The sequence below is a fragment of the Furipterus horrens genome, unplaced genomic scaffold (genome assembly GCF_987537825.1).
Source record: "Furipterus horrens unplaced genomic scaffold, mFurHor1.1.pri manual_scaffold_3, whole genome shotgun sequence".
Lineage (NCBI taxonomy): Eukaryota > Metazoa > Chordata > Mammalia > Chiroptera > Furipteridae > Furipterus > Furipterus horrens.
In genome coordinates, this window is record NW_028327173.1 from 5,796,505 (window position 1) to 5,821,040 (window position 24,536).

The window sequence follows — 24,536 nt, forward strand, 5'->3', positions numbered from 1 at the left end:
GTTGGAACGTAAGTGTGCGACCGCCCCAGCGGAACCCAGCAAGAGAGAGAACTAAGCACCATAGCAACTGTTGCTATTTGTGTTCTCAGCAGCAGCTGCTCTGGACAGATTTATTTTTAATCCCGATCTCACTGATACCCTGGGATGGGGCCCTGCCGTACAGGAGTGGATTGGTCGAGATGTCTGGTCTTTGAGGAGATTTCATGAACACATGTTATAAGGATTCTATTCCAAGTGAAATATGAGGAGCCAAAGCTTAATGTGTGTGTGAGAAAGGGAGAGAGGCTGAGCCTCAGCATTCAGTCAGTCCCTGAGCTGTGCCTGGATTCATCACATGAGAAATCACTGTTCATATGGGCAGTGAGACGTCATGCTTTTCAGTCACAACCTGACTTTGCTGTTTATAACATTCTACAGAAGATTTAGTGGTCTGTTATTCCACTGTATACACACATATACACAAATGTACACACATATATGATAACATGTTATTAGTTATCAGCTGTGAATTTCAGAAATGAGACTATTTTTCCAACAAGTCCTTCATTACCAAATGCTTTTCTGAAGTAGAGAAGAGCTTTAAAAAGAGTTTGTTTTAAATAGTGGTTTGATTAATTCAGTAATTTAGATAGTGGTTAGATTAATTCAGTCATTTAGTAATATTTATTTCTGATGTGTTGAAATATTCGAAGCCTTATGAAGCACCTTGAAATAGTAACGTGGTCCATACCCAGATTTTGGCTGCTATCTTACCTCAGGTTCGGTCATAAAATATTTTAATGAATACCTACTGTGTACCAGCCTCTGTTCTGAATCCTGGCGATGCTTAGTGAATGTTCCTGGTCAGATTCTTTTCAAATTCTATATGTAGATCTCCTATTAAAATGTGATTATTCTTGTTTTTGATTGCCCTATTTAGATTCAGTGGTATGAATTTAGATTTGGATGTTTTAAACTTACCGTGTAACATCAAATTGAACTAAAGAACATGTACCTGAGTGACTCATAAAATCCAAACATTTTCATCCTCTAGGTATTGTTAACCCAAAGAACCCAAAGGAAGCTCCAAAGTCCTTCAGCTTTGACTACTCCTACTGGTCTCACACCTCGGTGAGTGTACTTGGTACGGCATAGGAGAACTGTGCCAGGTTCGAAGGGTTTTGGGGTGTGTTTTGAAGGAGCCTGCAGGTCCATCAAGGAAAACAGAGGATACTGACATTTAGGAAAATTGAGAGTGGGGCTCCTCACAGTATCGTTACTCAGTACAGGACCCTCAGTCTTGCTGGTGTGTGGGACTTGATCCTAAACTAGAGTTTGCTTCTGCATCTTTTGTTAAGTGTTCTTTTCTTCTTTTTCTCTCCTATTTTTTGTTGGAATAAGAGATGTTTTAAACTATTTACAAAGCCTAATTGACAAGGGAAGGGCCTGGGTAAGGGATTGGAAACATTTTTTTCATTGAAAACTGTGTTGAGATACAGCCGCACTACTAGTAGTGAATTCAAAAAGCGTTTTTATATGAGGACTTGACATTTGATATTTTCGTCCCATTTTTCTCTTAAGAAAATATTCTTGGAGCTCCCTATGAATGAAAGAGTGATACTCATAAGGTTATAGAAAATGAAATATAATCATAGTTGATAATTTCATGTAGATATTTTTATGTATGGCTGACCTGGATGATGGATAACTCTTAAGTGTGTGTGTGTGTGTGTGTGTGTGTGTGTGTGTAAAATGAGAAAAACTATGTGTAAGGGGAACTTTTAAAATATATACTATATTTTAGGTGACTATTATGATTTGAAACACTTGTATTTATTATAGAAGTAATCAAATAACAGAGAAGGAAAACTCTGAGTCCAAAAAACCTCCGCTGCCTTGCGGCATACCTCTTCAGGGGAAAGGCTAAGGGAGTAAACCCCGACAGAAAATCCGGAGCCGGAGTCCCTAAGGCGGTTTGACGTTGTAGTCAACACCGGCCACTCCTGCGGCGCACCTGAAGCCAAGCTGTATCGACTCCGTCTTTCCCTTGGATCCTTCAGCTGCGAAGAGAGGGGGGGTCTGCTGCATGGGCAACAGCAGACCCTCCATGTCACCCTGCCCAGGCTCTGTAGCTTCAGCTCCACTGGAGAGGACACTCCAGCGTCATCGCAAGATGTCGATTCAACACGGGAGGAGACAGATACCGTGTCACTCCCGAGTCGGACTGCACAGCCATTCTCGGCGGTGCAGATAGACTCTTAAGAAGCTACACCATCGTCTCTCGAGACGGACGGCTGCCGCTGCCGAGGAATCAAATAAGCATTGGAAAGAATATGAATAAAATGTCATTGTTTTCTTTTTTTAATCTTTACAGCCTGAAGATCCCTGTTTTGCATCTCAAAGCCGTGTGTACAATGACATTGGAAAGGAAATGCTCTTACATGCCTTTGAGGGATATAATGTCTGTATTTTTGCCTATGGGCAGACTGGTGCTGGGAAATCTTACACGATGATGGGCAAACAAGAAGAAAGCCAGGCTGGCATCATTCCACAGGTAAGAGACAAAAAACAGCGGAAAACCTCTGGTCATTGTTACCCTTGGTCTTCAGTGGCTTTCACAATTATTTTTACTTAGCAAACGTTTATTTAGGGACTATCATACCAGGCACAAAGGTAAATCACCTGTCCCTTTCCCTAGAGAAACTAGTAGTCTAGTGGAAGAGACCGACATGTATAATGTCTACTTTGAGTGGGAAAGGTGATGTTTTGTAAAGGTTTTGACATGTATCCATTGTTATGTTATTTTATCTTTTGTACAGTGTTACCGGCTTCTTCAAGAAGAGATAGATAGTATGTAACAGAGCAGGCTGTGTTTTGAATCCTGGGAACACCTAATGAGTGTTTTGATTTTTTAAAGTTCCATATATAGGTCACCTCTTAAGAATGTGGTTTTTCCCCCTTCACCCAGGGATATTTTTTTATTGCTTTTTAGAGAGAGGGAGGGAGGGAGAGAGACAGAGAAACCTTGATTGTTTGCCTTATTATACACACCCCAACTGGGGATTGAACCTGCAACCCGGTTTGTGCCCTAACTGGAAATCAAACCTGCGACCTTTTGGTCTATGGGACAACACCCCAACCAGCTGAGCCAAACCAGCCAGGGCTGTTCTTGTTTTCTTTGATTGCCTTATTTAGAGATACTTTCCTTTTATTGTAGTAGTTTAATACTATCACTTGAAGCTTGAAAATCTGAGATTTCTTTTTTTAAGAGCATTTAGTCTTTTGGTTTTGTACTGTTCGGGAATGAAGAAGAGTTGCGCAGTTATTTAGAAGAAACTTCTTTTTAAATAACAGGAATGTGGTCTGCTTTTATTAATGATATTTAGAATTAGTTTTAAAGAGGTTTTTTTTTGTTTGTTTGTTTCTATAGGCCTAGTGTGACCATCTCTATATTTTGAGAAAATATGTAAGGGAGCAATAGCTATTTTTTCTGATGGATAATTAGACTATAATTTTGAATTCAGCTATATAATTAAAATGCTTAATTATTAACAAAGATTAGAAAATTTTTAGAAAAAAATTGAACATACTAGCACATATGTTTTTTCTGTAAAAAAATATATAAAGACATACAGGATGGGGCAAAAGTAGGTTTACAGTTGTCCATATGGCAAATAATACAATAATTAATTAATAATTAATAATAATTATAATTATAAATAATAATAATACAAGAATAAATTCTGTATTTTATGTACTCATAACTATAAACCTACTTTTACCCCATCTTGTATATTTGGAATTGTCCTCTGTATATAGGAACAGTACTAGTTAAAATACTAATAGAGAAAATATTCTGAAGCATTCCTCATGTGCCACGTGCAGGCCTAAGTGCTTTACAAATATTAGCTCATCTAATCCTCCTCATGTGACCCTAAGAGTTAGGTGCTATTGTCACCCTCATTTTACAGATGAGGAAACAGGGGCACAAAGGTCATGTCACTTGCCCAAGTAAGTGACAGAGCTAGAATCCAAATGCAGGCAAGGTTGCTCTAGAATCTCTGCTTTTATATTATGCAATAGTTCTTGGGTAATAGAATAATTGTAGATTATGCCATGTTATACTAAATAGTCATATTTATTTTATCCCATTACCACACTTAGTTTCTCCTTCCTTTTCCTTTAATTTGTTTGTTATTGGAATTCTTATATAATTACATACATATCTTTTGTGGTAGAATTTTAGAATATTTTATTGTAATACAAAAGCCTGGATTTTTAAACAGATGATTATTATATAGAAAGTATTTGTAATAAATTTTAAATTCTATTTAGACTTCTAGAGAATCATGAATAAATAGTTCATTTTCCAAATGTATATTGATTGCCTTAATACTAAAGGTAAAGCAAGTGAAAATTCAATAGATTTTTATTAATTATTTTTAAAATAGCACATTTTAAATAAATTCAAGGGACAGGGATAATGAAATTTTATAATTTTTCTGGCCAAGAAAAATGAATGTTTTCTGTTAGTAATGTCACTGTGTAACCCTGACTGGTGTGGCTCAGTTGGTTGGGTGTCATCCCGCGAACCAAAAGGTCCCTGGTTCACTTCCCAGTCAGGGCACATGCGTGTGTTGTGGGCCAGGTCCCCTTTTGGGCGTGTGAGAGGCAACTGATCAATGTTTCTCTTGCACATGATGTTTTTCTCCCTATCTCCTTCCCTTCCCCTCTAAAAATGCATAAATAAAATCTTTAAAAAAAGAAGAAATGTCACTGTGTAGTGAACTAGCCTCCAATAAAAGGTTTGGTTGGGGTCTTAAGACAGAGTAGTAAAGGGGAAAGTTTTATAGAGTCAAAATGATTCCTGAAAATACCTTCATTTACCCACTGCAAACAGTATGTATTCTCTCTCTGTACTATGTATGTATAAATTATAAAATTTATATATCATAATGAGTAAAATACGTGCAAAATATAGTTTAATAGTAGTTTTACTGCTATAATAGTAATACTGATACTGTAGAGTCACAGTTACGGTGGTAGAGTATGAAGAGCTGAATTCACATAAATTAAATGTGTCAATGATACAACACTGTAAGAGACAGAATTCTTCTCCATCCCCTAATGTGGCTTTCTTTCTAAGGGAACATTGTTGAGATACTATTGTTGAGGGACTATATACATAAGAAGAATGTATTTTAAACTGTTCTGTTATTTCACTCAAAGAATTGACCTTTGTTGTTGATACCATTCATATTTTGAGGAAAAAAGAGACAAGGGCATATTATTAACTCATTTAGCAATCCTGGTAACTTATTGCTTCTCTGATATGTGCTATTCATTTTCTCTCATTCTGTTTTTGTAGTTATGTGAAGAATTATTTGAAAAAATCAACGACAACTGTAATGAAGAAATGTCCTACTCTGTAGAGGTGAGTACGACCAGAGGCCACCATACTCCATTGCCTCAGATGTTGCTTTTAATTGGCTCTACATTATGACTGTGCTGTACATCACTTAAACACTCCCCCTGTTTTATAGGTTTAGGCTATTGCTAAGTTTTGGTTATAATGAATAATGCTGCAATTAAGTCTTTATTCATAAGTCTGGATTTAATTTCATTTCCTTTAATGTATGTTGGTTGTCAAAAAATACATTTGAATTTTAGAAGGACATCCCATCAGGTGGGTATAAGCACTCATTCTGTCTTTGCTAACATTTAGCACTTTTGTCTTTAAATTTTTGCCAATTTGGTAAGGGAAAATTTCTCACTCTTATTTAAATTTGAATTTTTTTGATTATTAGTGTGGTTGAACATCTTGTAAAGGATGCCTGTGTTGGTTTACATGTTGGGATTGCAGTGTTTTTATTATTCGCTTGTGTGAACTCTTTCCCTTTAATATTATTAATCATAATTTTTGACAGGCATAAGTTTTGCAAAGATGTAATCTCTTCTACACCCCCCTCCTTTATAGTTGCTTATATCTTGGAAAGTTATTCTTCATCCATTGTATAGCCTAGCTCCTTTAAGAAGAGGCTTATAGTCCTGACTCGTGTGACTCCGTTGGTTGGGTATCATCCCACAAAGTGCCTAGTCAGGGCACATGTCTGGGTTGTGGATTCAGTCCCCCTTCCAGGCTGTACAAGAGGCAATCGATCAATGTTTCTCTCTTTCTCCCTCCCTTCCCCTCTCTTGAAAAATAAGTAAATACAATCTTTAAAAAGAAATTGCTATTTTTTAAGAGGCTTATAGAATTATTTCATATATATTATTTGATTAACATTTCCACTTTTTTGTATGTGCTTTATGAAGCTATTTTACACCCTTCCCATTTTTGGTATTTAATTTCATTGTCACTAATAGTATTTTTTTAAGTATATTTTATTGATTATGTTGTTACAGTAGTTCTAATTTTTTCCCCTTTGCTCCCCTTTGCCCAGTACCCCCCTTCCCTCCAGCAATTCCCACCCCCCCTAGTTCATATCCATGGGTCATGCATATAAATTCTTTGGCTTCACCTTTTCCTATATTATTCTTAACTTCGCCCTGTCTTATTTTGTACCAACCAATTATGCCTCTTAGTCCCTGTACCATTTCCCCATTTCTCCCCCTTCCCCCTCCCAGCTGATAACCCTCCAAATGGTCCTCATACCTATGATTCTGTTCCTATTCTGGTTTGCTTAGTTGGATTTCGTTTTTATTTTTTAGATGCAGTTGTTGATAGTTGTGAGTTTGTTGTCATTTTAATGTTCATAGTTTTGATCTTCTTTTTCTATAATAATGGCTTGGTGATGGTGAACTCCTTTAGCTTTACCTTGTCTGGGAAGCACTTTATCTGCCCTTCCATTCTAAATGAAAGCTTTGCTGGATAGAGTAATATTGGTTGTAGGTCCTTGCTTTATGTCACATTGATTACTTCTTACCAGTCCCTTCTTGCCTGCAAAGTGTCTTTTGAGAAATCAGCTGATAGTCTTATAGGCACCCCTTTGTAGGCAACTCTCTACTTCTCTCTTGCTGCTTTTAGGATTCTCTCTTTATCTTGAACCTTTGGCATTTTAATCATGATGTGTCTTGGTGTGGTCCCCTCTGGGTCCAGCTCGCCCAGGACTCTCCGTGCTTCCTGGACTTGTATGTCTATTTCCTTCGCCAAATTTGGGAAGTTTTCCTCCATTTTTTTTCCATATAAGTTTTCAATTTCTTGCTCTTCCTGTTCTCCTTCTGGCATCCCCATGATTTAGATATTGGCATGTTTAAAGTTGTCCCAGAGGTTTCCAAGCCTCTCCTCATTTTTTTCAATTCTTGTTTCCTCATTCTGTACTGGTTGGTTGTTTTTTTCTTCCTTATATTCCAAATCATTGATTTGAACCCAGGTTTCCTTCCCTTCACCATTGGTTTTGTGTGGATTTTCCTTTGTTTCACTTAGCATATCCTTCACTTCTTCCCTTATGCATCTGCCATAGTCAAGCATATCTGTCAAGCCTGTGAGCATCTTTATCACCAGTGTTTTGAATTCTGCATCTGTTAGGTTGGCTATCCCCTCATCACTTAGTTCTCCCATGGGAACCTTGACCCATTCTCTCTTTTGGGTCATACTTCTCTGTCTCCTCATCTTGACAGGTTCCTGTGTTTGTTTGCCGTTGTGTCTTAGGTAGAGCTATCACTCCTGTTACGTTGTAAGGGGTGGAGCCTTAGGGATTCATAAGTACAGGGCAACCCATTTCACCGTGTTGTGGCGCTGTGTGGGGGAGGGTTCCGAGAGGGAACGATGCCGCTTGCCCCAGCACTCGCCCTTTTACCAGGCACTTTTCCCACTTCGTCACTAATAGTATTAGTGTTCTGACCTCACACGTGTATGGGCAACTAATTTTCAATAAAGGAGCCAAAAACATACAGTGGAGAAAAGAAAGTCTCTTCAATAACTGGTGTTGAGAAAACTGGACAGTGACATGCAAAAGAATGAAACTAGATTGCTATCTGACACCATAACATAGTGTCTGTTAACATGAGCCTATTCTGAGAAATGAAGCTGCTTTTAAAGCAAACTCTAGCTTTTTGTATTTAAAAAAAAGTATATGTTTATCTATAAGACTTAAAGAATTCCTAGTTGATTCATTAAGATGCTTTGGTTTTTTCTTTAGTGTTGTCATAAATTGATAAGCTTTAAAGAATTCTGCCTTGTGACCATTACATACCAAAAGGGGAATGTGCTATTCTAAATATAATTTTTGTTAAAATGAATTCTGTAAATGAATTTTATTGTCTCATCCTGTAACTACTCTGTTTTGAATCATGACAAAGTTTGAGCCTGTAGGTAATAAAAAAAGAAGCCTTTTTCTTTCATATTAGTCTGAGTTCATAGGCTTATTTGGAGTGCAGCGCAGATCCCCAGTTGATGCTGTGGTTCCTTAAATTTATGGGGCATCAGCTTCCTTCCTTGCCCTTCTCTCTTACTCACTCTGCTCCAGCCACACTGGAATTTTTTGCTGTTTCTGGAACACAGTAGGAATGTTCCTACTTTAAGGCCTTTACTTTTTCTTTTGCCTGAAATTTTTTCTTCCTGAGTGTATTTTTAATTTTTTTTTTTTAATCCTTACCTGAGGATATATTCATTGACTTGAGAGAGAGAGAGAGAGATCAATTGGTTGCTCCCTGCATGCGCCATGACCAGGGATCAAACCTGGAACCTTCTTAGTGTCTAGGGACAATGCTTCGACCAACTGAGCTTCCTGGCCCAGGGCTGTTCTGGATATCTTTTGACTAAGTTTTTCACCTTCTCGGGCCTTTTGTTCAAATCTGCCATCTCAATGAGGCTTACCGTGACCACTTTATATAAAACTGCAACTTGCCTTCCACCCAGCACTCCGGGTCTCCCTTGCCCTGTTCTTTTTTTCCCATAGTACTTACCACATTCTAACCTATTTCATAATTTTACTTGTTTTTTGTTTGTTGTTTATTTTCAATCTTCCTTCCAAGAACCATAAGCTCACTAGGGTAAGGATATTTGTTTGCTTTAGAAAATGCCTCAAAATGCCTGGTGCTTAATGAATCAAATTTGCCAAGTGGAGTCTGTAATGGTTGGTTCATTCAGAAATAAAATAAATAGTGATGGCTTAGATGGATTTGCACATTAAGTAATAAGTAACGGAGCACATCAGCCTTGATCCTCTTAGCCTCATTACCTTTGTTAAAAGGGACAAGTTTTCCAAGAAGATGTAATATCTTCCTGGGGTTTATGATTATATGTACCAGTTTTAAGTCCATGAGAATGATTGAAGTACCATCTCACTTTCTAGGATAACCTGCTTTTAGAAAGATTATCTGTTGTCCTGTTGTTTTATTCTCATAATAGATCAATTACCTTATCTTTCAGCATTATCAGTTTTTAAAAAACTGATTTTGAAGTACAGTATGAAAGTACAGTCAGATCTGAGACTGAGTAAAAGAAAAAGGCAATAGAAACAGAGAAGGTTTCATTTGAGATACTCAGAGTATATCTATAGAAATTTGGTGCAAAAATGCAGAAGTTATATCCTATGCTTGAGTAGCTCAATGATGCAGGAGTGTTTGATCCCTAATGAAGCATCAAAATTAGGCTTACTGTGGTGAATTTACCTCAGTTCATAGCCTTGTTGATTAGAAGTCTGATCTTAAAGATACATCGGGATCAGAACCATCATTCTTCAAAGTCAGACTCTTGCCTGAAGCTCATTTGACTGATGTAAAGAAATCTGTAGGTTGGTTTGTTACTTTCCAACGAGGAAAAACTATTACCCAGTCCAGACACTCACATTAGCAAGACTAGTACATTATCTTCCTTTGGGCGGGCCTCTGTTGGAATGCTGGTGGTTTTTTGGTGAGCATGGAATTAAGAGGGAGGGGAGTGGATTAGAAAAATAGATAATTGCTTCAAGTGAAGGAATGATAGCCTAACACATTCATCTACATGATAGGAATGGTCCTGCTCACAGGACAAGAATTCCTGAAGTATTTAATACATTGTCTGAGGCTTCTTCCCCTATGAGACTTGGATAGTTCCTGCCACACAGTCAGGTTCTGTACTGACCAGCCCTCACCCCTTTCGGTAGACACATTTTCTTTTTTGGCCATAAGTCGTCACATTATGCCCAGTCTTAAGGTGTTAGAGTCACCAGTCTCTTTTGTCTTAACCGCTCTGGAATATTGATATTGTTGCTTGGTTTTAACACTAATAAAAATCTTGTTTCCAGGCTTTGGAGTAAGCTCACTGTAATCCCCAATTATTGAGAACAGCATACATTTAAAAAAATATTGACAACGGTTAAGTTGCTACTAAAAATGATATTTTTTTCTGCCTAAGACAGGTAGCAGCCACTGTGTGCTAAGATAGCCTGTTTACCTTCTTTTCCTTCCTGAAGTTAGAAGACTGGTTCTAACCTACTCAGTGATGTCTGTACATAGTGTTAATAGAGTAAAAGGGACTGGAACTATGGCATTTTATTTAGTAAAGGTGGTGGGTCTCTAATTATAGAGCTTTCAATAAAAGTTAAAAAAATCATGTTAATGTAGAGGACTTTTTGCCTAAGTCCTAATTCACTAATAATTTGTTTCTAGGTGAGCTACATGGAAATTTACTGTGAAAGAGTGCGAGATTTGCTAAATCCAAAAAACAAGGGTAATTTACGTGTACGTGAACACCCACTTCTTGGCCCATATGTTGAGGATCTGTCAAAGTTGGCAGTCACTTCCTACACAGACATTGCTGACCTCATGGATGCTGGGAACAAAGCCAGGTATGGCAGGATGTTTGGGGCACAATATTGAGGCCCTTTGTGCCCATTGAAGGAAGGGATTGAGACCACATATATAGGTCACGAAAGTCGCTGTTACTGTGGAGCCCTCTGATAGCTGGCTGTGCTGGAGAAGGGGGGCCTCAGCATATCCAGTCTCTGTCTTACCAAAACAACGCGCTGCTGAAGCACAGTAGAACTTGGACTAAGTTTTACTGTTAAGTTGTGGTCAAGTCATGCTAAAATGTTGCTTATCACGTGCCTGTGGTAGGAGTTGAGACTGGAATAAATGAGTGCCTAATAAAGAATAAAAATTAAATGCTTCGGTGGTGACTAAAGGGACAGCTGGCACATGGAAAATGATTCTGTGGGGGTACCTTAGGGGTTGGAGGGTAACTTGATAGACTCACACATAAAGAAAGTGTATTAAGAGCAGTCTGTGAATTAAAGTTGTTGGTTATTATTATGTCTGTGATGTGCAGCCTGCTGTCCCTTTTAACTTTCATTGGAGAATTCCATATTCACGTGGTCACCTTCATGTTTATTTAGGACCGTGGCAGCTACCAACATGAATGAAACAAGTAGCCGTTCCCATGCTGTGTTTACAATTGTTTTCACCCAGAAGAAGCATGATACGGAGACCGACCTTTCCACCGAGAAGGTAGGAGAGCCTCAGTCCCCAGGCGTGAGTGGTGTAGGGTGGGGGTTTTCAGAAGTCCCTCTTGCTACCCTCTGCACTTTGTGGAAGAGATTTTTGCTTAATGGGAAGGTATTTTATACCTTCTGCTTATCATTTTTATTTCACTCTAAACCAGTTTTGAGCGTGGGTCATAAGTGAAATTGCATAAGAGAAAATAGGGTTAAGAAAAAACAATTCAAGACCTTGGCTCTTGAAAACTTCTCTATGCAAGAGAGCTAATTAAGCAGTTCTGTGGGGAGAAAATCCTTTCTTTTCTTCTAATTGACTGGAGCCTCTTAATTACCTTATTAACTTCTTTGCTGTGTGTTATTTTATTTTTTCGAGTTCTCATAATGTTACTGTGGGATTACATGTTCAAACCATAAAGCAGACAATATGTATTTTATTCTTGGAAAGTGAGTAACTGCACAGCATTTTTGATGTTCTTCAAATACCTTGCTTGTTAATTCCTCATTTTCTATAACAGTTAAACATATAGACTTTGGAATTAAATTGCTTGCTTTGGGCTCTGGCTCTGCCACTTTTCAACACTGTTACCTTGGGCAGATTACTTAACCTCTTTGTGCCTTAATCACCCCGACCTTATTCATAAGGTTGTTAAGAGGATTAAGTATTAAGTGCATATAATAGTGCTTGGCACAAAGTAACCACCTAATAAATATTCCTTTATTGTCATTATTATTATTAATAAATTTATGTTTAATTTTAATCTGCCTGTATTCCTAAATCACATACAACTGGATTTTTAAATCTGAAATTATCAATAGATTTATTGTACTGGTAGTTATAAAATATACTTTGCTTATGAACTTAGTACTTATTGACAGCAAGATAACTAAAAACTAGAATTACCTTTTTCTTGGTGATTTATTTGTTTTTAGCTGAAAATTATTTTTAATATATACTCTTTAATATAAGTCATCAAATAACTTGACACTGCTTAGCCAGAGGTTACAACATTAATGTTGTGCAGTAGTCATTATCCATCTGAATGGCAGCAAGGAACATCCGATGTAAAGCATTTTTTTTTCTTTTACTATGATGTCAGATCTACATAACCATAGCTTCCTTGTAATCCATTTTAGATACTTTTGTCTAAACTTTTCTGAAGCTTTATTTTTTAAAAATGTTATTGAGAAGTAAAATAAACCACATGTATTTAAAGTATAAATCTGGATCACATGTGTATGTAACTGTGAAACCAATACTTACAACCAGATAATGAGCATTTCTTGACGCTTGATGTCGCCTCATGCCCCTTTGTAGTCTAACTGTATCCTTCCTCCACCCCCATCCTCATGTCGTCCCTGATCTGCCTTCTGTCACTATAGATTAATTTACATTTTTCAGAATTTTATATAAATGGAATCATATAGTATACTGTTTTTTTTAAAGATTTTATTTATTTACTTTTAGAGAGAGGGGAAGGGAGGGAGAAAGAGAGGAAAAGAAGCATCCATGTGTGAGAGATATATCAGTTGGTTGCCTCTTGCGTGCCCCCAAATGGGACCTGACCCGCCACCCAGACGTGTGCCTTTACTGGGAATTGAACCAGTGACATTTTGGTTTGCAGGCTGGTGCTCAATCCACTGAGCACACCAGCCAGGGCAGTATACTATTTTTTGTCTGGCTTCTTTCCTTAGCATAATCAATTTTGAGATTCATCTATGTTGTGTATATATCATTAGTTCACTCACTTTCATGCTGATTAGTATTCCATTGTATAGATGATATATCACAGTTTGTTTATTAACTCATCTGTTGATGAACATTTTAATTGTGTCCAGTTTTTTATCATTACAACTGAAGATTTTGTGAATGTTTGTGGACAAGTCTTTGTGTGGATGGTTGTTTTTGTCTTGGTTAATATCTAGGGGTAGGATGGTTGAGACTTACGGTAGGTGTGCATTGAGCTTCTTAGGAATCTGACAAACTTTTCCAGTTTTCTTTATAAAATGATACAATGAAACAATATCATTTATATTCTCACCATCAGTATTTGAGAGTTTCAGATGCTCGAGCTTCATTTTTAATAGGCCATTTAATGGATTAATGAGTTTTATATATATATTTTTGTTTTGTTTTAAATTTTATTGAGGTACATGATAATTGACATACATTATATTTCAAGTGAACAACATATTGAGTCGATATTTGTATATATTGTGAGATGATAGCCACAGTAAGTATAGTTAATATCATTCATAATATATAGCTACAGAATTTTTCTCTTGTGATGAAAATTCTTAAAATTTACTCTTAGCAACTTTCAAACATACTATTTAGACATTCAGTCCATGACTTATTTATCTTAAAATTGGAAGTTTGTACCTCTTGACTCCCTTAGATCATTTTTTCTACTTTCCCCATACTCCCCTACAACTTCCTGCCTCTGGCAATCACCCATCTGTTCTCTATTTATGAGCTTCCCCTCCCATCCCCCGCCCCGCAAGATTCCGCATATAACTGACGTCGTATGGTATTTCTCTTTCTCTGTCCCACTTAACATGATGCCCTCCGGGGCCATCCCTGTTGTTACACATGGCAAGATTTCATCCTTTTTTATTACTAGATACTATTCCATTTTATATATGTATCACACTTTCTTTATTCATCCACCAGTGGATACTTGGCTGTTGTAAATAATTCTACAGTGAATATTGAGGTTGCATATATTTTTTCAGTGAGTGGTGTTTTTTGTTTTTTTAAATAAATATCCAGACCTGGACTTTCTGCAACATACGGTAGTTCTATTTTAAATTTTTTTAGGAACTTTCATATTGTTTTCAATAGTGGCTGCAGAGTTTTACGTATTTTTATGACCTATCATTGTAAAATATGTTTATCCTAAAATTACTTGTTTTGAACCAAGGTAATTGCTGTGAACTTTGCACATATTCTTTAAACTGACAAAAAGTATTATGTTGTCTTTGTCTTCTTATGTCATATATGAGTTCTAGTCAATATTTTTAGTCTTCTCCATGCCTTATCTTTTGATTTCCTGCCTTTAAGTGTTTTATACTTATGCCTTGCTTATTTTTGAATTGCCCCAATGATATTGTCCTTTACCAGGTCAGTAAAATCAGCTTGGTGGACCTAGCAGGAAGCGAACGAGCCGATTCAACTGGTGCCAAAGGGACTCGATTAAAGGTATTTATTTTGCCAAACAAATAGCTTAGGCAGTAATTGTTTTATAACACAGGTCAGCCAACTATGGTCAGCAGCCATATCTAGCCCACTGCCTGCTTTTGTAAATAAAATTTTATTGGGATACAACTATACCTGTTTGCTTTTGTATTGTCTGTGGCTGCTTTCATATGGCCCACAAAACCTTTACAGAAAAATTATGCCGACTTCTGATTTATAACTTCAAAGAAAAGATAAATTATATAACATAATTATTAAGGAGGACTCCATGGTCCAGGTGAGAGTTGAGTTGTCTTTTGAGGAACAGGCAGAATTTGGCTAGACAAAAGTAAGACGGTAATGGGAAGAGGGGACACACCAGGTCCAGATGGGGACAAGCACGGACTCCTCCAGAGGCGCGCTTAACGAGAGCAGAGCTTGCGTGGTGGCAAGCTGTGGGAGAAGCCTACAGCTGGGAGTTTTTAGAGCATGAACATCTCAAAGATACTTTGGGACTGTGCATTAGGCATGTGGTCCTGGCATGTTATCAAGTAGAGAGAAGGGATGATTGAAGAATAAAGGAGGTTTTTAGAAATGTGGTCATAAATAAACCAGTAGTGCTAGCATGTGGCTAATTGTATTTTATCCATTATATGTGCTGCGGCAATAATAGAAATTCTTCTTAATTCTTTCATATTTGGATGATTTCAGGAAGGAGCAAATATTAATAAGTCTCTTACGACTCTGGGCAAAGTCATTTCAGCATTGGCAGAAGTGGTAAGTGTTAATTTCATTGTAAGGAAAAATTTGTTCAGCAAATATACTTGACAGATATTTTATGATTGTTTATGATGGCTGTCCTTTTTGGCCCTTTTATGTAATCTTATTTTTCTTCTATTAGAGCTTTTTGATATGATACAAGATATAATGCACTTTGTACTAAAAGTAAAGAGATTAAGGAGAATGAAAGTAACCATAGACCTATACAGGCTAGAGCAAGGACTAGGTCTTTACGAAGACCTAAGATTTGGCTATTTTTGACCCTTATTTCATAACTCTTATAAAAATTGCAAGTATTTATTGCATATTCTTTCTCTCGACAACCTTTTCTAAGTAAGATGCAATACTTTTTGGAGTATTTTGAGCAGTTTGCCTTAGTAAATGCTGTTGATTTGAGAGCCAATAATGTATTTTTAAAATAATTTATTCTTTCTTATTCCTTAACAGTGGAATGCCAAAGCTGAACAATTTTTATTAAGGAGCTTCATTATTTATGTTAGAAGCTAAGGAAGTGTTAGCCATGTGTGTTCTAATGTAGTTTAGTACTTCCTTTGAATCTTTAAAAAGAATTAAGTGCTTTCTTGCTTGCCTCTGAGAAGTCATTCAGTTTATGCCTAAAAATTACACAGTATATTTTCTATATGGAAGCTTATCCTGTCTTTTTATTCTCTCTTTTAAATGCTTTCATTTGTAGGATAATTGCACCAGCAAGGTATGGTGGGGTTTGGTAAAAATGAACTAGCTGTAGAATCAATTGTGATGATTTTAGATTCTCAGCAGGGTGTATGGCAGCATAAGTAGGAATGGAACCTTCAGAAAAGGTTTTTGTTGTTTTCTGGCTCTGGAATTTAGAATTGCTGTTTAGGGTGACCATAAATTAGGATACTTAATGCAAAGTTAACTTAGGGAACATGATGTGCTTTGGAGAAGGAATTCGGAATAAAGCAAAAAGAAATTTGAGGAAGCTTCTGTGTTGTGTTATCTTACAATATTTCTTCTAGTGATCTATAGTACTATCTATTAAAAAAGTCTTATAAAAATAAAAAAGTCTTATAAACTACTCAGAAGGATGATTAAAGAAATTTCTTAAGGGTACCACTCTAAAACCTAGCTGGCTTCTTGAAATTATAAGTATATTTTTCTAAAACCTCTTTGTATTATCTTGTTTCCTACCATAAAAAGTCATAGGTTACTTAAATGATTAAAAAATTATTTTTTCTTTTTACTCATACATAAAGTGCAGGCTGTAGAATAAAGTTAAGCTTCTAACTGCATCTAGAAAACATTTGCGTCCTTTTTAATCCAAATATAATAGATTTTTCTTTTCCTTATATTTCTACAGAAATACTGTAAAATTTATTAGTACTCTTTAGCATAGATAATAGAGCACCTAACAGTTTGTTCTGAATCATGTGAATAACATTGAGGATAGAAGCAGTATCTGCACTGAAATATTTTATGCTCATATTTTCAGAAATATGGATTTATTTATTTGCTCTTTCTTCAAAAAATAATAAAAAGTAATGTCTCTTTTCTGTTTCTCTCTGCTATTAGAAAATGCTGCCTTAGATTTAAAACCTGCTATTTGATATACATTTATGGGTATTCTTCACATATTTAATCTGGGTTCCAAAACCATGAAGACTGTTAAAATTTAGTGATCATTCCAGCTTGTTCTGTTAATTTGCTTATCAGTTAATATCCATATTAATTAAAGGAGAGGTTTACAAAGTGCTTATCTGTATATTTCCCACATTGCTCTGTGTCACAATAATTCACAAGTGACTTTTTATAATCAGTTTTGTAAAACCCAGTTTAGTACTTTGCATCTATGTTATAACAGATCAGAAATAAGTTTTAGTTTTTAATTTAACAAGCATAATTTTTGGTGAATTAAGGTGTATTGTTACTTCTATTGGGGAGAAAAATAGGAATATTACCACTCATATTAATATTATTTATTTTCAGAGAGGTTATTCATGTAAATAAATTATTTTATGTAGCACTTAAAAATTACAGGTGTAAGACATGAGACTCGTGTGTATAATAGAGCAAATAGAAAAGAAATGGCTAACATTTCAGGGTGTTTTCAAATAGAAAAGATTGACGTTCTATTTATGCATGTTCATTTAGCTACTCCTTAATTTAGTCTAATCGACAGAAATGAAAATAGAACATTTTTGGCAAACTGACACTGCTTATTTTTAGAATATTGTTTGCAGTCATTGTAACTGTCATGCTTTAAATCTTACAGCATTTTCAGTACTAACCATAGGCAAAGTGGAATGAGTGGGGAACTTTAGAAAAGGATGAAATGAGGTTTGGGGCCTCAAGAATTTTGGAGCGAAGCGAAAGTTTCACTAGGCTCTGAGTGACTGAGCGGGTTCAGCCTCCCTCGTGTCTGTGTGATTTAGACCCTGCTATTGGAAACGACTTTCTAATTGTGGGAGTGTGTGTGGGGTGCAGTGGGATGAAATTGAAGGGATACTTTTGATAAGAGGTGGAATTACAGTGCTGTTTGCCTACTTTCTTTGCTCCTCAACAGACCAGAGGTCAGCTGCGTAGTGTTCTTTTTCTGAATAGCTGTGCTTTTGCAAGCACTAGATCATCCTTAGTGTAATTTAAACTCAGATTATACCAGGAATTGATTATAAAACTGCCAGTGGCTGGGGAGATATATCTCGGTGAACCCTGGCTTTCCCCATAGTAGCTTCTTATCACCACACATTAGTCAGCCAGCAGATACTAGAGTAGCTCTTATCTGCAAAAAATTTTACTTTCAATCGATATAACTTCCTCCATTGCAGCACGGGCTTTGCATTGGTGCTTGTCGCTTTATTCTGTAATAACGAGAAGGGTTATAAAGAGAGCAGTATAAGAGAATGCGTTTTGCAATCTTTACAAATCTTATACCTTTTACTCTAACTTGAATGATTTATTTTAGGCATAATTTCCATTCAAAGAAACCAAATATGTATTGGTTTTTAAGAGTTAGTAGATATGTAACAACCCACTTGGTGATTTGGTGGCCAAGTAAATGCATTAACTGAATGGCTGGCTTTTACACATCCAGCCTTGAATGTATAGGATTCCTATTTGCCCCTCTGCAAAAGTAAAAATTATTGTTTGAGGATTGGGTATTAGATGATATTAAGGAATTTCTGTTAACTTTGTTAAGTGTGTAATGGTCATGCAGTTGTTTTTTAAAAAGTCCTTCTTTGTTAGAGATATGTACCTAAAGTATTTATAGGTGAAATGTTGGTTTTGTTTGAAAACATGATTAGTTATAAAAGACATGATATGGACAAGGTATTAGATAGTATTTATGCTGATGTTAAATTTTCTTAACTTGGTCTTTGAACTGTGTGTAAGAGACTGTCCTTATCTGCTAAGGGTTTAGGGATTAGAAAGGCATGATGTCTGCGATCTACTCCAGAATGGTTTGGGAATAAAAAGTGTAGAAAAGCATTTGAGAAATAATGGCTGCATGATTGGCAAAATATCGAAAGGGTTGGAGCTGCATGATGGATATGGTACCTCATTATTGTACTCTAAACTGTTGTGTTTGTTACAAATTTTTCAAAATGAAATATAAAAAGAAACAATCATTTTATTGCATGAGCTTTGGGTATTGTGGAGAATTGAAGCTATGAGTGTTACATTTCTACAGTGAGGGTTCTACTGTAGTTTAATTTACTTGGGAGTTTTAGGCTGGTTTGCCTTTGATGTAAATTTTTTCCCCTTAACAGCATTAAGACCATTTCTTTCTGTTCAACAGAGTAAGAAGAAGAAGAAAACTGATTTTATTCCCTACAGGGATTCTGTACTTACTTGGCTCCTTCGAGAAAATCTAGGTATGTTGACCACTGGTGTGTAATAATTTTTTTTATTTAATATGGTTGGATTTGTACACCTATATTTAAATCAGAGTTTTCTCCCCTATGTCATTGACTTTAAGACATGAACTGTGGAGTAGTTGTCTTCCTGACCACAGACACCTGCCTCAAAACCGTTGCTCCTTCTTCCTCTTTGAGAACTCCCTGCTCCTTTGAGGCACACAGAATTAAGTGTGGCTGACCCTTACTCATTTTTGCTGATGTTTTTGGACCTCCATTCCCTGTTTCTTAGCCCCTTTCCCTCCTTGACGAGGAAGAGGGGACGACTGGCTGTGTCAGACACTGCTGATGGAAAGAAGGGGCCGAGACGGGCCTGCTGGGCCACCCACGTCACAGTGACTTGCACATCACTGAGAGCCGCTCTGCTGGAGCGGCTGGGGTCTGGATCGGCTGGGGTCTGGATCGGCGTGGCGAGAGGGGAACTGGGCAGATCCAGGCACCAGGGTTTGAGTACAGTGCCTGACATGGGGACTTTCCAGAAATTTGTTGACTTTTGAATAAATGTTAGGATCTGAGGTTGTATTGTCTGGTATGACACATCTCAACAAAATTTTTCTAAAATGAGTATGATTTGACATAATTATGTTTCATCATTTTAGGTGGCAATTCTCGGACTGCAATGGTTGCTGCTCTCAGCCCAGCAGATATCAACTATGATGAAACTTTGAGCACTCTGAGGTACTCCAGTTTGATCCCAATAGCTTAATAGGACAGAATGCCAGGTTAAGTCATTCTGTTAGGCCATGTTTCTTATGCTGTATGGGTAATCATTTACGTAAGTAATGGTCCAGCCCTCTCATAACAGGGAAAATGTGGGAGAAAGAGATTCTTCTATAACAGAATTGACCTGTTCATGCTTTTCACTTTCATTGGGAAAGGCAGGGACTTTTTCATAGGAAAGGTATTGAAATTGTTCAAGTGAGGTTTTTTTGGATAACTTCTAGATAACAGTGACAATTTCTTGTAATATTCATTTCTATAAAAAAAGTGTCCCTTGTGGTGTTTGTCATTATAGAAGTGCTCAAGTTGTAAAAAGTAATAAATTATGAGTACATGTAGCATTAAAAAATATTAGTGACAGTGTTTACTAATAGAATACTTCTATACATGAATAGGTTTCACTATTTTAAACGTAAACATTCTATTCTTGTCTCATTAAAGACACTTAGGCTTTCAAATCACTTTTGAGTTTGAGTCCTTTCTCTGGTACTTATTTCCTTTGTGAGCTTGACTAAATCACTTAAATTCATCTGAGCCTTTTTTTTTTTTCATCTTAATAAGGTACTATAAAAATTGATACAATTATATTATTATTAAGGCTGTATATATGTAAATATTCAAGCTCTTTACTTTAGAAATAATGGTGTGTGATTTTTTAAGAAGTAGAACATCTGAGAAATGGCAAAAATGAATCTTTTTGGGTCTAGATATGCAGATCGTGCAAAACAAATTAAATGCAATGCTGTTATTAATGAGGACCCCAATGCCAAGCTTGTCCGTGAATTAAAGGAGGAGGTGACGCGACTGAAGGACCTTCTTCGTGCTCAGGGACTGGGAGATATCATTGATAGTAAGTAAATTCAGGATTAGTACAAAATCGAATCCTTCCCTCTTTAGAGTTCTTATATTTAAAATTAGATTTAAGGAACTTGAAGCTAGATGATAGTGAAAGTTTTTTTTTTTTTCTTCTTAAAAAACCCAATGAAAATGATCTCCGAATTTTATATATACTATGCACTAGAATATCCATTTGAACTTATGAAATTAATTTTTCATGAATATATCTCCACTTATATTTTTATTAGATTTCTGTTTTAGATCAGCAGTGAAGTTTATTTGGAATGTTAAGCTTATTCCCACTGAGAAACTAATCACTTCATAAAACTGGTACTTGAAATTTTTGTTTTTGTGTTATGGATTTCTTGGATTAATATAGTAGCAATGATAAATTTGTGAATGCTCCCCACCCTGCTCCTTATAAACATACGGAGGGGAAAATATCCATTTCCTCTCAAGTTCAAGCATTAGTCTTCCAGAGAATATTGTCTTACAATATTGTCTTAAAATGAATCGAATTTTAATCTAATCCATTTGTCTTAAAATGAATCTACTTAATATCTGATTAGGCATACTGTCAAATCAGAAATTCTCTTAAGTGAATTGATTAGATTATTCAGATAGAATAGTATTTGGCTTTATTTAATATAGCATCTTTATGTTTTGAGTGTAAAATTAATATTATATTATTTAGAATTCTAATAAGATTTTTAAGGCCACTTTTGGTTTTCTAGTGTAGTTTGTCTGACTGATTAACACTTGATTTTAGATGAATACAGTTTGTAAAATAATAATGTATTCTAAGTGTTAATATTTTCCTCTCCCCAAATGCCAAAATACTGCTCTGTTCCCTCTCTGTGTCACTGCTGAACCTGAACTTGGACCCTTCTTGTATTTTCCCTCCTGCTTACCTTCAGTTGATCCATTGATCGATGATTACTCTGGAAGTGGAGGCAAATGTGTGTATTTCATGTATTGGTCATTTCCAGTACTCTGATTTGCTAATATGTCTCTGCTGGATTAGCTTTAAAATGAGCTTTGCATGTCAGCAGTTCTAAAAGTGAAATCCCAGACAGAGCATACTGTATGTAGATTCAGAAATGATCCTATTTTTGCCCTTCTACATTTAGCAAAGCAGTCTTTGCTGAATTTCAGTTTGTGTCTTGAATAACATCAAGGGGCTTAAGAATCTCATGTGGCTTCTTACTCTTCAGTTTTTCTACTTCTGTGATTAAGCTGAAACCAAAGTCACAAACGATGATGACAGCAGCTCATGTTTATCAAGTGTTTACGTGATAGGCCTTGTTCTAGTACCTTGGATATATTATCTCATTTAATCCTGTCAGTGACTCAGAAAGTTCTGCTATGCCAGTTTTACCAGTGGGGACACTGCTACCTGGAGTGGTTAGGTGGCTGTTGAGATCCCATGGTTTCTGTGTGGTCAGGTTGGTAGTGTAAATCAGAGCCCTAGCTTTTAATCATTATTACACTTTCTTTGCTGTTGAGATCCTTCAAATGTGATTATTTAATAGCAAAGTCCTTTTTAATTAGCTGTATAATTCTGAGCCTTGTGTATACAGTATTCCTTCACTTATTGAGGGTATTATGTTCTAGAACCCCGCCCCCCATGATAGGTGAAAATCTGTGAAGTAGGAGTCTTCCGTTTATTTTAGTATTTATATGTATTTTCAGGCTTTTTAAACCCTTCCCACATACTTATAAACCATTCCCAGTCCCTTATTAACCTTTCCCACTCCCTTATTAACCTTTTCCACACTTTTATAAACACTACTTATGTTCTTAAACATATTCTACACTCTTAAACCTACGTCACTTTAACAACACACGTATACAGTACCACAAAGCCCCGCGATAGAGCGAAAAGTCTGCGATAAATAAATAAATATAATATTTTAAAAAATCCCACGATACAGTGAGGCCGTGATAAGTGAACCACGATATAGAGAGGGACTGCTGTATATAATTAATTTAAAATAATCACTTCAGTTGGTGAGACTGTGACTGAGCTGCTTTGTCAATGTTGGATTAGCACTCCCATGTTCTTATGCTAAGTTGGTGTCCTTTGTATCTTGGGCCTCAGCTTACTTGATACGTAAACATTTTTTTCCCATGGGTCACAAACTAAATTTTAAAAACTTATGTGAATAAAAGTTGTGCTTGAAATGAGGACTTTTTATAAAGTATCACACATTAATTTTTCCATATGTATTACTAAGTTGATGAGGATATAACCTACCATTTTAAAATAATTTATCAAAAGATTGTTATCTTACAAGAAATGAAGATATTGGTTTTTGGGGGGGGGTAAAGTTTTATATTTTTATTGATTTTTTTGGCTTGGCAGAGTGTGAGGAAATACATAAGAGAAACCAAATGTCACCCTGGCTGCTGTGATGAAGTTAGGCCTTGAGGACTCTAAAACATTCTAATTCAGAGTGGGACATTCTAATTCTTGGACTGGAACGGCTCTGTCTGAGATTTCCAAAGCTGACCGACACTGGCGTGGGAAAGACGCCGTCTCGTTCCTGCTTCTGTGCCCCGGGAGGTGCTGCTGCCGGCTGGTTGCCGCTCTTCCCTGAGCAGCTGTGGCCTCTCCCTGAAGGCTCTGCATGACTCAGGCTTTAATTCCGTATCGTGCAGGGAGGCAGCCCTGACCACCCGCTTCTGAATTTTCATTTCGATCTACTACTCTTAATTCCTTTTAGGGCCTGCATGTGTTAGTTGTACTTCTACTGCCATCCTTCTCTTCTTTTCCACCTGGCGGCTAAGTTTTTCCTCCAGTTTCTATCTCCCTTTTAAAACTTGCTTGTTTTCCCATGTTCTGTATTGCAGATGGTGGTTTTCAAACTGTCTTGAAGCAACCACTAATTTTAAGGGGCTTCAAGAACTGGCTTTGATTAATTACAGATGAGTAGGCCAGAGCACCTACAGTATTTTTTCTCTTTGTATTGACTCATATCCGTTAAGGAAAACTTAGCTTTGATATGAATTTTAAGCAATATTTTCTCAAATTTAGAAATGAGCTAGTTTTAAAATAATAATGCACCTAATACCTGTGGTTTTTCTCTGGTGTCTACTTGAGAAGGATGATTAACAAGGAAAGTACAAACAGCAAATTATTGAATTTTGTTGTTTGTGGCTCATGTACCAAAACTACAAGCAAAACTACAGCTCTATTGAAGACCTCAGTAAATGAAACTGCGCCCCTAAAACTTGCATTTCATACTAGGAACTTGGCTTACCAGAGACTCATGGTCATACTGTTAGGAAAAGAGCAAGCCTCACTTAGCAAATACTAAGCCTTAACTTTTGCATGCTCTAATAGATGAGTGTAAACTACACCAGATTCACTCATTTGCTAATTGTTCTTCCTTGTTGAGGCAAGCAGTTGGCCCAAAATTCTTAACCAGGACTTATACAGAATTTCTGTCATTTCTACAATTACTCGCCTTAAAAAAAAAAAAAAAAAAAAGATAAATTTAAAAAATTCTTTTTAGCATATTGAAATGGTGCTAAACAAAGGACACTACTGAGTGCTCAGATTTCTGTTTTAACTAACATTTTGGGTGGGTTTTTGCTAAATGCTGTGAAACACCGGACCTGGCTGATATGTATTATTATTGATAAATAAGTGATCTTTTTTTCTCTCACTATGATAAACTGCTGGTATTTAGGAGTAGTGTAAATCGAAGGCATTGTAGATTTGGG

At 36.4% G+C, this 24,536-nt stretch overlaps 1 protein-coding gene across 8 annotated transcripts in view; it reads left to right on the plus strand.

Annotated features, from left to right (window-relative positions):
• KIF1B (kinesin family member 1B) overlaps positions 1 to 24,536 on the plus strand; it is a 132,275-nt gene that overhangs the window by 33,299 nt on the left and 74,440 nt on the right. For 5 of the 8 annotated variants that reach the window (XM_090268576.1, XM_090268570.1, XM_090268572.1 and 2 more), the window contains exons 3-12: positions 1,034 to 1,110; positions 2,354 to 2,533; positions 5,348 to 5,413; positions 10,573 to 10,751; positions 11,298 to 11,409; positions 14,521 to 14,598; positions 15,286 to 15,351; positions 19,133 to 19,208; positions 19,850 to 19,928; positions 20,678 to 20,820. In XM_090268576.1, the coding sequence (XP_090124702.1) occupies positions 1,034 to 1,110; positions 2,354 to 2,533; positions 5,348 to 5,413; positions 10,573 to 10,751; positions 11,298 to 11,409; positions 14,521 to 14,598; positions 15,286 to 15,351; positions 19,133 to 19,208; positions 19,850 to 19,928; positions 20,678 to 20,820 (1,056 nt within the window). Of the gene's footprint in view, positions 1 to 1,033; positions 1,111 to 2,353; positions 2,534 to 5,347; positions 5,414 to 10,572; positions 10,752 to 11,297; positions 11,410 to 14,520; positions 14,599 to 15,285; positions 15,352 to 19,132; positions 19,209 to 19,849; positions 19,929 to 20,677; positions 20,821 to 21,724; positions 21,767 to 24,536 lie in introns of all 8 variants that reach the window. The other 3 variants (XM_090268568.1, XM_090268571.1, XM_090268573.1) reach the window with 1 other exon arrangement.